This window comes from Eulemur rufifrons, chromosome 10, assembly GCF_041146395.1.
Source record: "Eulemur rufifrons isolate Redbay chromosome 10, OSU_ERuf_1, whole genome shotgun sequence".
Lineage (NCBI taxonomy): Eukaryota > Metazoa > Chordata > Mammalia > Primates > Lemuridae > Eulemur > Eulemur rufifrons.
Window position 1 is genome coordinate 28,243,614 of NC_090992.1, and position 14,178 is coordinate 28,257,791.

Genomic DNA, 14,178 nt, shown 5'->3' on the forward strand with positions numbered 1-14,178 from the left:
ATGGTGGTTACAAAGAAGCTTCCTATAAAATCAATGTAAGGTGGTTTAAGTCACTTATAACAAATGTCAGGCACACAGTAAGTACTATATAGATGCTACGCCATATTATTATTATTATTATTATTGCTATTAGTGCTTATTTCCCTCTGCGATGCAGATGAAATCGGCACTTTCAGCCCCCCACTTACTGAGCTAAATGCGAATGACAGGAATAGAACTTGGTTGGGTTGTGCTAAACTAAGTTAGGTATCAAGGAACCTCTTACTTTTATTTTAGCCTCAAATCTCATCTCCCTTTAGACCCTGAATAAATAAGAATCCACACCAGACCTTAGCTGAAAGGCTCAGGAGCTTTCTGAAGACAGACTATGACAGCAGGTGGCAGTTCCATGGTCCTTACCCTGGGGACCTTATTCCAAGAACCCCCAATATTGTGCTCCATTGGGTTTTGCTCCCTTCGACCTTATGTTTTTAAGGAAACACTAATAACACAGCGGAAAAAGTTAGACCTTAAGCCTCACAAGAAAGTCAGGAGAAGATCTGCAATTTAGCACGGTCTTCCTGTGCCAAGCTTTTAAAATGTAGAAGGTTCACCCACCTCAATAGAAGCATCACCTTTCTGAAAATATAATGCAGCTATTTTCCACTACAGAAACGATTTTTTTCCCAAACACCGGAGCTTTTGATGCTTCAGATGCAATCTGAGCGATTTATTTGATTTTGTTGTTGTTGTTGCTCTCCCAGTAAATCATTTATGCAGTGTTTGATTCAGAAAATACTGTTTTTTTTTTTAAAGATGCACAAAATATCCCATAAATATATCGACTCCTGTATCCTGTGTTTCTGCCAGATACCCACCAAAAGGTTTATAGATTTCCCTCATTATAAGCTGATATTCTGTCACGGCTTTAATCTTCTTAGTGGCTCTCTCCTTTGGAGTCTGAGGGGGAAGCGTTTAGGATGCCAAAGATATTAAAGGAGAAGAGAGTCAAGACAGCCTGTGGATTTCCTTAGGGGTAAGACACGCTAGAGACCGATACCAAAGATGTGGGGTTCTGAAGACGATGGAATCCATTGTCGAATGTGATTACCAACCAGGAGGAGATGATTCCAGGGCGGGTGAGCAATTTAGGCCACCTACCCACAACCTCTCTGAGCCTCAGTGTCATCACCCGCCAGATGGAACTCACACTTCACGGAGGGAGCACTCTTTGACCTCTGGGTGGCCGGGGAAGTGAGGCCAGGTAGGCTGAAGTGAGAACAGTCACCGGACCTGCATGGCCGGCTTTATCCTTCCTTCCTGCCCTGCCAGGGGGGGCCGCGGCTCCTCGGCTGCTAAGCCCAACCCTGGGTTAGTCAGTTCAGAGGGAAAGGGGTAGAGAGACCCGAATTGTGTTCCCTGGATCAGCCTCTGCGACAGTACGGCTGATGTTCTGGTTGGTCGACTCCTGTCTCTATTTCGCCATTGACTCAGAGAAGGAGAGGTGTGGCAGTCATTTCATAATGACAAGAGGGAAGGATTGTAGCAAGTGAAGAGAAAGAAACCAGGATACAAAGTCACATGTGATTAGACATCCACTACATAAAGTGAAATAAAAAGGGACTAAGTGTAGATTCTCACTACGGAATATTATTAATATCTAGCTATTAAAAGACAAATGAGTTAGCTCTATATGTATTATTGACCTGACAGATGCCTGTGATACATTAACAGAAAAAAATTAAAAAAAAGAGTTGTAATGTGTACAGTATGATCCCATTAAGAGAGAAAACAAAACATGTAAAGATTAGGATGTATCAGAATGCATCATTTTAAATCAAAGCTCTGCTTCTTTGAGCTAAGTAAACATCAGCAACTTACTTAATCTCTCTGTACCTCAGTTTTCTCATCTGTAAAATGGGGATAAAAATATTAAATTTATAAGTTTTTTTAAAAAAGAGGCCTGAGATCATTGAGGCCAGGGTTTGCACGCTGGGCCTGACAGAACCTACTGTAATGCTGTGATGACGAATGAGCGAATGCACTTTTACTTAGCACACAGTAAAATCTCAAAGCAGATGAGCTCTTGCTATTACATGCTATTAGTATGATCATGCAGAATGGTCTGGAATGATCCATACTAGACTGTTAACATTAGTTCCATCAGTTGGGGTAGGAATGGAGGAGAATTGAGAAGGTATAAAAAAAATAGAAATGAAAAAACACTGAGAACAACAACAACAAAAGAATTAACAAATGGAAGATAAGCATATGAATAGATGCTCACATCGTATGTCATTAAGAAATGTGAATTAAAACAACAGTGAGATACTACTACACATCTATTTGAATGGCAAAGTCCAAAGCACTGACAACACAAAATGCCTGCAAGGATGTGGAGCAACAGGAACGCTTGTTCATTGCTGGTGGAAATGCAAATGGTACAGACACTTTGGAAGATAGTGTGGCAGTCTGATACAAAACTAAACATATTCTTATGAAAAAAATCCAGCAATTGCACTCCTAGGTATTTACATAAGTGAGCTGAAAACTTATTCTGGAAAAGGCAAAACTATGGAGACAATAAAAAGGTTGGTGGTTACCAGGGGTCAGGGGGAAGGAAGGATGAATAGGTGGAGCACATAGGATTTTTAGGACAGTGAAACTACTCTGTTTGATACTGTAACAGTGCACACACATCATCACACATTTGTCCAAACCCATAGGATGTACAACATCAAGAGTGAACCCTAATGTAAACCATGGATTTTAGGACATCATAATGTGTCAATGTAGGTTCACTGATTGTAACAAACGCACCACTCGGCTACAGGATTTTGATGGTGAGAACACTGTACTTTCAGATGAGATCAGCATGTTCAGGGTGGTATGGCTGGAGATCTCTCTGTACTTTTAGCTCAATTTTGCTGTGAACCTAAACTTGTCTAAAAAATAAGGTCTATTGAAAAAAAAAATGCATGGGAAAAGGAAAGCCTAAATGTTAACAATAACTGCATCCGGGTAATGCACTTTCCACATTCTCTCCTCAAGTCCCAGCCTGGGCTCATGCTGTCCTCTCTCCTCCTCCCCTACCTCCAAGGAGTAATATCTACTTATCCCTTTGGATTAAGTGTAGCTGGAATTTTATCTGGGACGTCTTCCCTGATGTCTTCTGTGCTCCGGAGTGCTGGACTTCCACCTATAGGTGGCACATATTCTGTGGTCTTACAACTGTCCCTTATCTCGTCCCTCTCCCTGCTGTATCCCCTTGTATATTCAGCACCTAACACAGTGTCCAGCACAGTCATTTCATGAATATTGTTGAATATATGAATATGCACAATTGATAAATCAGGACAGATGCCGAGAAGAACAAAATAAGCAGTCCAAAACTCAGAAAGGTCAAAGAACCCAAGCAATAAAATGAAAGTGGGCAATGACCACCCCAACAGTTGCGGTGGTATCGTGGGAAGCAAACTAAAGATGGGAATGGATGCTTTTTGGGCAGTGTCAAGAGTGGTATGTTGGAACGCAGAGTGGGACGGGGCAAAATGCATTTCTGTGATGTGCTCCCGAGACTGGCAAGGTGTGAGAATGCAGGTCAGCGTTAAGAAACCCGTCACGGGAAGAGGACTTCTGACCTGGCCTCATAGGCGAGGGTCTCTACCACGTGAGCTGATGGGCCCAGCAACATCCGTGCTCCTTCGAGCCCCAGTCACTGCCAACAACCTATCAATAGCTCTGCAGACACCTGCCTAAGAACTTCCTGTCAGGAACGTTCCCCGTGAACATTTTTGTTTGCTTCTACGGAGCTGAGTTGGCAAAAAGGCTGTCCATGAGATCATACCATAGCCTTTCACCTCCGTATGTAACCATTCTAGGCAGCTCATAGTTCACCCAGAGACAATAATCCTTTCCATGATTACATATCCCATTTTTTTTTCTGTTAAAACAACACTATTTGAAAGTGCAGAAGGGAAGAAGAAGAAGAGGAATAAAAACAAATAAATGAACAAAGACCTCTCTTGTTTTTCCCAATAAAAACATGCCATCCAGGCAGTGCAAACTGGAGGCAAGTTTGTCAGCCAATACCTCCACCTCTCTCTCCCACAGGTGCACAAGCACCTCCCTGTCTCCCTAATCCTCGAGCAAAGTGCATACATTTGAAGAGCTCTGGAGACCCCTGGAAAACTCTGCAGTGTTCTGCTTGTCAGCAGGGCCAGGATTATTCCGGTGTCAGCGTCTGTCTCCACTCTAGTCCCTGATGCTGCTTGCACAAAGCTCTGGATCTCATTTCAAGAATTCATCTGCTCCAATTTTGTCTCCTACCCAAGGTCTCGACCCGTAGCTGAATTACAATTAGTTGCCCTGAGGATCCTGGAGGAGCCTCATTTCAGAGGAAAATGCCTTCTGCTAGGCAGTGCCAATCTAGCTTATAGTTAGCATCTATGAATTTCCACGCTGAGAACTGCCTCTGCTAACGTGGCCCAGAGAAATTTGTCTTTTAGGATGGCCCATATTTGCTGTACTTTAGACAGGCCTCTCCATAATTCTGAAATTGCTTCTCCCAAATCTCATTTTTAAAACAATCACTGCTGAGAAAGTTTTCTTCCAAAGCTGCCTTGAGAATTTCTTCTTGAAACCAGAATAATGATTGCTTTTCTGAGAAATGCAGGTTGCAAAATCCGACAGCTAAGGTGCAAGACCGAGGGGTATGAGGTAGGAGTTCTCCTCTGGGCTCAGCGCCTGATTCACTGAGAAAAAGGGGCAGCAATCCGGGCTCCCAGTTCTCATTCCCATCTGTGAAATGGGACAGTATTTGTTCTCTTATCTTTTTAAGATTTGAAGTTGGCACCACATTGGATTAACATTATTGGACTCTGGAGAAACAGATCCACTTGGAGAATGTCATTCTTAGGAAATGTACCTTTTCTTTGTCAAGACTGTTACACTCCTTTTGGCGGAGGGGTTATGTTGTTATCTTTATGGCTGAATATAACATCGAGGAAACTCGGCTATTAGAGCTGCAGACCATTATAGCTCAGGACTGGCTGTGTTTGATAATGAACTCTTTTTAGCAAGAAGTTTGCTCTTGCTAAAAGGGAAGATAATTTACTGAGAAGTGCCCTTGGGAATAGAAAGGCATAAAGGTGGGGAGGTGCAAGGCTGCCCTGGAGCCCAGAGACAGGGTCCTTGTCCCTCCTCTGCAGCCAGCTAGTGGTTAGTGCTTAGTTAAGTCTGTCCACTGCCCCAGGCCTCAGGTTTTCCATCTGTAAAATGAGCAGGTTGAACTACATCTGTGGTTTTCACATCTTTTTTAAGCAGTGGAGCCCCTCTTAGTGAATACTTTTTCAGAAAGCAAACACAGACCGTGCCAGGAGAGGCACCCGAACCCCAACCTGTGGAGGTTACAGAGACCTGAGCCTGAGAACCCAAAGATTCGGGCCAGCACCAGGCACTGCAGGAACTGCTGTGTCTTCCACAGCCACACCTGTCTCGCTGGCTGGAGATGGCCCTGCTGCTGGTGACAGTTTTCTGTGTATGGGGGAGTAGCTGCCATACAGTTCCTCCTTCCCTCCTCATGCCTTCATTCACTCGTTCACAGACAGTTAGTGATCACCTACTTCTAGACCACAGATGCTCTATGAGAAGAACGACTATGAATAAGGAGCTCAGCAAAGAGCCGTGTAACCACACGCCACGGGAAGAGCTGGGAGGAGGGTGTGCAGGCAGAGGAGGATCCCAGGGCAGGACAGAGCCCTGCTGCGGCTGGGACACAAAGCGGGGGAGCGACAGAGTGAGCGAAGTCCCTGCTCTGGGGCCCTGAGAAGGAGCCCATCAGGGAGCCTGCTCCCAGCCCTTGCCCTTGCCCGAGGGAAGGCTCAGGTGTTTGTCCCCGAGCTGCGGTGGCTGCCTGTGCTGCAGGAGAACAATTCATCACTTGAGCAATCTGCTCATTTCTTTCCCTTTCCACTGCTCAGCGGTGAGCCGTTGGCCTGTGGGTGGCGGCCCGAACCGGGAGGTGGATGAGGCTGGGAGAGGAGACTGGGAAAGGAGAGAGCAGGCGACAGGGAGTAGGAGGCAGCGGTGGAGCACAGGGCCTGGGCGTTGAGTCCACAGGCGTAGGGGGGCCGCTCAGTGGCTGTGTGGCTCCCGACAGATTACCCAGCCCAGGCTCCTCGTCGGAGACCCGGGGGCCCACGGCTTCGCTCACAGGCTGTCGTCAAGAACAAATGAGAGAACCCATGGGCCTGGCATCCTGAAATTGTCCCCTGAATGGAGGCTGCTGTTATTAAAAGAGAAGCACACAGGGGCGGGGAGACAATTTAGGTAGAGGGTGAGACCACAGCCTGTTGGTCTCGTGTTTTACAGTTGCAAAACCTTGTCATCCACAGAAAGAGGAGATGGCACCTGGGCCTCCACATCTGTACCTATGTCCCTGCCTCCCCCTCCTGCAAACCAGCCATGAACAATGTCCATAGTAGTCATGCTCCCAAGCTGAAATGTTTACTTTTAATGTTCACTCTGTGCTGGGCACTGTCCTGAGAATTTTACATCTATTAACTCATTAGACCGTCACAGCCACCTAAGAGATAGCAAGCACTGTTGTGATCCTACTTTACAGATGAGGGAACTGAAGCACAGAGAGGTTCAGTGACTGGGTCAAGGTCACAGAGCTAGGTCGTGGCAGGGCCAGGATGACAGACGTAACCACGACCAGCCTCTCTGCTAGCGAGCAGGACAGTGGGACGAGGAAGGCACACTCCCGCCACCTGTGGGCACAGACCTCACTTCGAGGACACAAATCTCACATGCTGTGCTTGAGGCTATTGTCACCAGGATGGAAGTGCTACTGGAACAGAGGAACCGAGCTCTGATCATTCATCAAACATGTATTAAGCACCTACTGTATGCCTAAGGAGCTGGGGATCAGTGAGCAAGACCCACGTGCAAGGCCCCGCACTCAGAACGTACAGGCTAGTAGGGGAGACATCAACAAACCAGTGTTCGCACAAATAAGTGTTTGAATTCTATCTGTGATAAGCAAATGTAGGATGGAAACATAAAGGGTACCATGAGGATGAGTGTATGTCAAGGGTAAATGCGTGTAATTAAGAGTGTGGTATTAAAACAGGGCAAAGGGTAAGTGAGGTGTTCCTGCAACTGTCAGCTGCAATTATTCTAGAATGTGCTCACACTCCGTCTTCACTGCTTTTTAGTGCCTCTGCAAGAAGGTGAGCAGAGGAAAGGGCTTCTCTTGATTTTGCTGCAAGGGGTGAAAGCTTTGATGCAAAGAATAGGCTTGAGGCTGTTGGCTGGAGGGCAATTTCTTCTTGGATTTTGTGTTTGGCCCCATCTCTGTGTCTCTTAAATCCAAGACTGAGAGTTGTTCCACAGGGTGAGACTCATAGCTAAGAGGCTGTGCATGTAGTTAAGATCACATGCTTGGGGCCAGCAGACATGGTTCGGTCACCACGTTAGTATCTACAAGCTTCGTAACTAAGGATAAGTCACTTACCTCTCTGGGTCTCAGTTTTCTCATCTGTAAAATGGTGCAGTAGGTACTGCAGGTGGGCTTACTTGACACCTCTAATCCACCTCTTCCTTTCCTACCTCTACTAACGAGGCCACAAACCCAGATGCTCGAATTCTCAGCCTCCCTTGCAGATAGAGGAGCCTGGATGTCAGAGTTCTGGCCGAGCCTCCGGAGACTTTCCTGAATAGCAAGGCAAAGCCTTGACAGGCAGAGCCTTTGTGGCCTTTGCCCTTCCCCCTTTTCCTGCCAGAAAGGCAGACTTTCCAGAGGTATTATTTTGTGACCATGAGGATGAGGAAGCAGGATGAGAGAAAAAGCCTGGTTCTTTGACGACAGCCCTGATCATCCAGCTGTACCAACCCTGGATGTCTTGTTATGTAATAAATATATATATAGAGAGAGAGATAAAAGAATGAATCCTGCATTGTTTGAGCTAGTGTTTACCAAGTTTTCTGTTCTTTGCAGTTTCATGCATTTCTAAACTGATACGAAGTGGATAAAAATAGAAGCTACTCCATGGGGGCTTGTGAGGATTAAATGGGAGAACGTGTGTGCGGGGCGAGGTCCGTGGCCTGGCACACAGCGAGCACTCGGTCAATGACAACCTCCTTGTTGCCATGCTGAAGAAAGGAAAGCCCGCCACCCCTCTGGCGAGTCACTGGACAGAGCAGAGCGCAGCAGGCAGGCAGCTGGGTGGGGCAGGTCCTACCTCGATCACTGAAGTCGTCGACCAGCACGATCTCGGCGACCAGCTCCGGGGGCGAGCGGTTCAGCACGCTGTGGACGGTGCGTAGGAGGGAGGACCAGCCCTCATTGTGAAAGGGGATGATGATGCTTGTGTTGGGGAGCGTCTCCAGGTAGCGTTTGCTGTTGCAGCTAGAGGGAAACACATGGGACAGGGAGAGGACAGGATCAGCTCTCCTCCTGCCAAGAGGACTCAGACCCGGGCTGTGGCCAAATGCAAATCCCACTTCCTCTCCAGCTTCTAGGGAATGAGGGAAAGCCAGGGAGACCTCCGTCCCTTTGGAATTTTCTTCCGCTTGGCATCCCGGAGTCCTGCCTCCGACCCCTGCACACACGGGGCACAGGGACATGTATAAAAGACCTCCCTGACTTTGTACAAAGTCATAATTTCACGTGGAAGACAGCCCTTCAGGAACACTCTGGCCTCTCTCCACATCTGGGATATTGTGATTTATAATGAGAAATACATAATTTGGACCTGGTCCCTGGTTCCTGGCACAGAGCTTCCATAACCTTGCCATCTCCTGAGCAGTAGAGGTGCTAAGAGACTCTCACATTCTAATATTTGGTCTTTGGCACCTGACACAGAGCTCCTAAATCCCCTGGAATTTCCTAGGTGACAGGGGTATCTTTTGTTCTAATGAGGCTACTCTTGGTAGGCTCCAGGAAGGGGGCTGATCACCAGAAGGACTACACCATGATTAGAAGCTTGGACCTTTAACCCCACACCCCATCCTCCAGGAATGGAGAATGAGTTGGTAACTGAGCATGCGTACATCATGCAGCCCCATAAACCTCCATCTGGCTGTTCATTTGCATCCTTTGAAACATCCTTTATAATAAACTGGTAAACGTGCTCTCCTGAGTTCCATGAGCCTCTCTGGCAGATAACCGAACCCAAGGAGGGGGTCATGGGAACCACCAATTTATAGCTGTTGGGTCAGAATTACCAGAGGGCTGGACTCGCACTTGGCATCTGAAGTGGGGGCGTTCTTGGGGGACTCGGTCCTTCAACCTGTGGGATCTGCCTTTGACTCCAGGTAGGTAGTGTCAGAATTGAACCGAATTACAGGGCACCCAGCCAGTCACCCTTTTAAAGTATATAATTCAGCAGCTTTTAATATATGCACAAAGTTGTGCAACCATCACCATTATCTAATTCCAGAACATTTTCATCGCCCCCAGAAGAAACCATGTGTCTGTTAGCTATCATTCCCCATTTCTCCCTCCTCCCAGCCAGCCCCTAGCAACCACTAATTTGCTTTCTGTGTCCATGGATTTTTCTATCCTGGACATTTTATATGAATGGATTCACATAAGTGGCCTCTTGTGCTTGACCGCACTTAGCATAATGTTTTCAAAGTTCATGCACGTTGTAGCATGCATCAGTGCTTCATTCTTTTTCATGGCTGAATAATATTCCATTGTGTGGATACACCACATTTTATTTCTCCATTCATCAGTTAATGGACATTAGGGTTGTTTCCACCTTTTGGCTATTTTGAATAATACTGCTATGAACATTCATGTGCACGTTTTTTTGTGCAGACATGTTTTCAATTATGTTGAAAAACAAAGAGTGGAATTCCTGGGTCATAGGATAACTTCATGTTTAACTTTATGAGGACCTTTCAGACTGTTTTCCAACGTAATGGCACCATTTCTCATTCCCATCAGCAATTTCTCCACATCATCACTAATGCTTGTTGGTGTCCATCTTTTTGATTACAGCCATCATAGTGGGTGTGAAGTGGTACTTATGGTTTGATCTGCATTTCCCTAATGACTAATGACGTTAAGTATCTTTTCATATGGTTATTGGCCATTTGTTTATCTTGGATGAAGATATGTCCAGTAAGTGTATATTTCATTTTCAGATTGTTCCTTGCTAGTTAGTGTATAAAAACACAATTGATTTTTGTATATTGATGTTATATCCTGCAACTTTGCTGAATGGATTTATTAGTTCTAATGATTCTTTTGTGTGTGGAATCCATTTTTCTATGTACAAGATAATGTCATCTACAAACAGAAATAGTTTTACTTCTTCCTTGCCAATATAAATGCCTATTATTATTTTTTCTTGTCTAATTGTCTGGGTTACAAACTCCAGTACAATGTTGAATAGAAATTGCAAGAGCAGGCTGGGCGCGGTGGCTCACGCCTGTAATGCTAGCACTCTGGGAGGCCGAGGTGGGTGGATCACTCGAGGTCAGGAGTTTGAGACCAGCCTGAGCAAGAGCGAGACCCCGTCTCTACTAAAAAAAAATAGAAAGAAATTATCTGGCCAACTAAAATATATATATAGAAAAAATTAGCTGGGCATGGTGGTGCATGCCTGTAGTCCCAGCTACTCGGGAGGCTGAGGCAGTAGGATTGCTTGAGCCCAGGAGTTTGAGGTTGCTGTGAGCTAGGCTGACGCCACGGCACTCACTCTAGCCTGGGCAACAGAGTGAGACTCTGTCTCAAAAAAAAAAAAAAAAGAAAGAAATTGCAAGAGCAGACATTCTCATGATGGTCCTGATCTTAGGGGGAAACGCTTTCAGTCTCTTGCCATTAAGTATAATGTTAGTGTGGGTTTTTCACAGATGGCCTTTAACATCAAGGTTGAGGAAGTTTCCTTCAGTTTCTTGAGAGTTTTTATCATAAAAATGTTTTGCATTTTGTCAAATGCTTTTTTTTGGCATCTACTGAGATGATCAGGTAAGTTTTGTCCTTTATTTCATTAGTATGGTGTATTTTGTTGATTGATTTTTATATACTGAACCCACCTTGCATTCCTAGGATATCTTGGTTGGTCATGCTGTATAATTCTTCTTATATATTGTTGAATTTGGTTTGCTAATATTTTGTTGAAGATTTTTGCAACTATATTTGTAAGGGACACTGGTCTATAGCTTTCTTGTGATGTCTTTGTCTGATTTTATATATTATACCTCTTTTGCTAACAATCTAGGCTCTTAACATTAACATATTTGCTTTTTCCTACAATATATAATATTTTCAGAAAAATAATACCAATATCACTGCTATTGTAATCATTGGTTATGATATCATTGCTAACAATATGATTGCAGAAAAGTTAAAATATTTTTGAATGTAGAGTATATATCATTAGGAATATACAGTCCAATTTTTTATTTTGAAGCCACTTGAAATAATTCCTCTCTGCATGGTTAGGCCTGCAACTCAATATACAGCTGGGCTCATTTATTTCATTTAGATTTTTATTTTATTTATTTTTAGGGATTGCTTTTTACTTTTTAATTTTGACTTAATCTTGTTTTTTAACTATGTAAAGTATTTACATGGTTCCAAAGTCAAATCTAAAAATAAGATAATGCAAAGATTTCTGGCTTCTTTATCTTCTCCTTCTTGTTTTTTCCCTCCTAGGAAACCATTTTATTTTATGGCTTATCCTTGCATTGTTTTGTTTCTTTTTTCAGTATAAGCAGCTACATATATAAATTGCTATCCCCTTGATCTTTTCTTGAATAATTGGTAGCATGCTCTATCCATTTTTCTTTACCTCGCTTTTTCCCACTTAGTATTATATTCTGGAAATCACAGTATAAGAGGTCTACAGTTTTTAGCTTTTTGTTTTCTAAGAAGTATGCAAGTTCAATTCAGGGAACAATAAGAAAGTCTGTTTGGTCACACCAAGACCATTTTGCAGAAATAAGGGTTATTTGTTGGCTTTATAATAAACTTTATTATTTAGCTTCAGGTGGGAATAGGGATGAGAAGTGGAAAGTGACTTACTAAGTCTCTAAAACAGTGACAGTGTGGCCCTGCCTGGACCAGCCACATCAGCTCCATCCGGGAGCTGGTGAGAAATGCAATTCTCTGGCCCACCCCAGACCACTTGAATCAGAAACTCTCAGGGTAGGGCCCAGCAACTTTTGTTTTAACAAGCCGTCTGGGTGATTCTGATGTCTACTCAAGTTTTGAGAATCACTACCCTAAAATATTCACATTCACCACCGGTAGGGATTGGGTTTCCTGGCAACAGATCCTGAGGCAAAGCACTGCGTGCAGATGGTTTCTTGCGAAGGGCTCTGGGGAGATACACCTGTAAGGAAGTGAGACAGGCAGGTGACCCCTATGTGGCTGCGTTTGAGGCCTCAGCCCATTTTACCAGGAGCTCTTTCACTGAGATGGCCTTTTCAAGTCGTCGTGGCCAGGCCTTTATATCCAAGAATAGCCCTGAGCAAGGCAGCTCCCTGCTGCCAAGGGCAATGCCCCATGGGAAGCACAGCTGTGAGCCGCCCGCTGCCCCTATTCCCAACAGAGGGCTGGAGAGGGAATCTGGGCACAGCGCCACCTTCCTCACCACGACATTGACAGAACCCCTGCAGGGAGTGCTTCACTACTCTCCCTGGGCACACACGACAAACCCAAAGCACAGAGGTTGTAAAAACTCATTCGGTCGCACAATTAGAAACAGGCAGGCTCCGAGCCCGGCCCTCACCCCAGAGCCTGCCCTCTCGACCGTGAGCCTGATCCCCACGGATCACTTTCACATCCAAATTCTCACGAGCGCCCCAAGAGGCAGGCAAGGCAGGGCTTCCACCCCCGTTTAGTAGAACGTGCTGGGACTCAGGGCAGGCGAGGTGGAATCCTCAGCGCTACAGCACTCCACAGTGTGGCACAGCCCTGTCCCCGGTGATGGGGGCAAGCATCTTAGAGGGCAGGAGCAGCGCTCTGCCCACCACACCTGGATTCTGAGAGACTCCAGACAGTCTCTCAGGTAGCGCTCAAGACGGTCTTGTAAGGAGGAAGGGAAGCTGATGCAAGCTCAGAGAGGCAAAGGAATCCACCTAGGAATGAGGCCACTAAACAGCGGTGCGTCCTCAGATGTGCCTGGGGTCCCCTCCCTTCCCCATCCCCACCTCCCCCCGCCCCCCGACATATGTCACCTGACTGCCTGGCTGGCTTCTTCTCGTGCCTCCACATCCCAGCTCAAACGTTACCTCCTCAGAGAAGCTTCCCGATCCCTGCTTCCCAATTGTAGGTACATCCCTTCCAACATTCCCTCTCAGGGATCACCCAAAACTAGGCCCCGAGGGCCAAATCTGGCAGCCTGTTTTTGTGTGACCCTCAAGCTAAAAGGACTCTCACGTGTTTAAAGAGTTGTAAAAACAAAACAAAACACAAATCGAAGAAGAATGTGCAAGAGAGACGCTATGTGGCCCTCGGAGCCTGTAACATTTACTCTCCGGCCCTTTACAGAAAAAGTCTGCTGACCTCTATTCAATCTCATAGCACACACTTTTTTCTTCATTGCACCTAGCACACTTGATATATTCCATCTGGGTGTTTACTTGTCTGTCTGCCCCACTAGAATGTGAGCTCCATCAGGAGGGAGCTTTTATGCTTAGCCTAGCACGGTGCCAGGCGTGCAAGTCTGAGACCAATAAATATTTGCTGGTCGGGCGCAGTGGCTCTTGCCTGTAATCCTAGCACTCTGGGAGGCCGAGACGGGAGGATCACTCGAGGTCAGGAGTTCGAGACCAGCCTCAGCAAGAGCGAGACCCCCCCCCGTCTCTACTAAAATAATAGGAAGAAATTATCTGGACAACTAAAAAAAAATATATATAAAAAAATTAGCCAGACATGGTGGCGCATGCCTGTAGTCCCAGCTACTCGGGAGGCTGAGGCAGGAGGATTTCTTGAGCCCAGGAGTTTGAGGTTGCTGTGAGCTAGGTTGACACCACGGCACTCCAGCCCAGGCAACAGAGTGAGACTCTGTCTCAAAAATAAATAAATAAATATTTGCTGAATGAACGAGTGGTCCCAGAGCTCAGCTACAGTCTTTTTACATCACATCCCAAGTTCTTTCCTTTACACCTCTCTCCTGCTTTGCTGATGAAGGGCAGTTTGCTTCTGCTGCAGGAAATGCTCTTGTCCTTGCCTGG

General features: G+C 45.6%; 1 protein-coding gene across 1 annotated transcript in view; it reads right to left on the reverse strand.

Annotated features, from left to right (window-relative positions):
- GALNT10 (polypeptide N-acetylgalactosaminyltransferase 10) overlaps positions 1–14,178 on the reverse strand; it is a 184,086-nt gene that overhangs the window by 63,506 nt on the left and 106,402 nt on the right. The window contains exon 4 of the mRNA XM_069483903.1: positions 8,226–8,392. Within this exon, the coding sequence (XP_069340004.1) occupies positions 8,226–8,392 (167 nt within the window). The remainder of the gene's footprint in view (positions 1–8,225; positions 8,393–14,178) is intronic.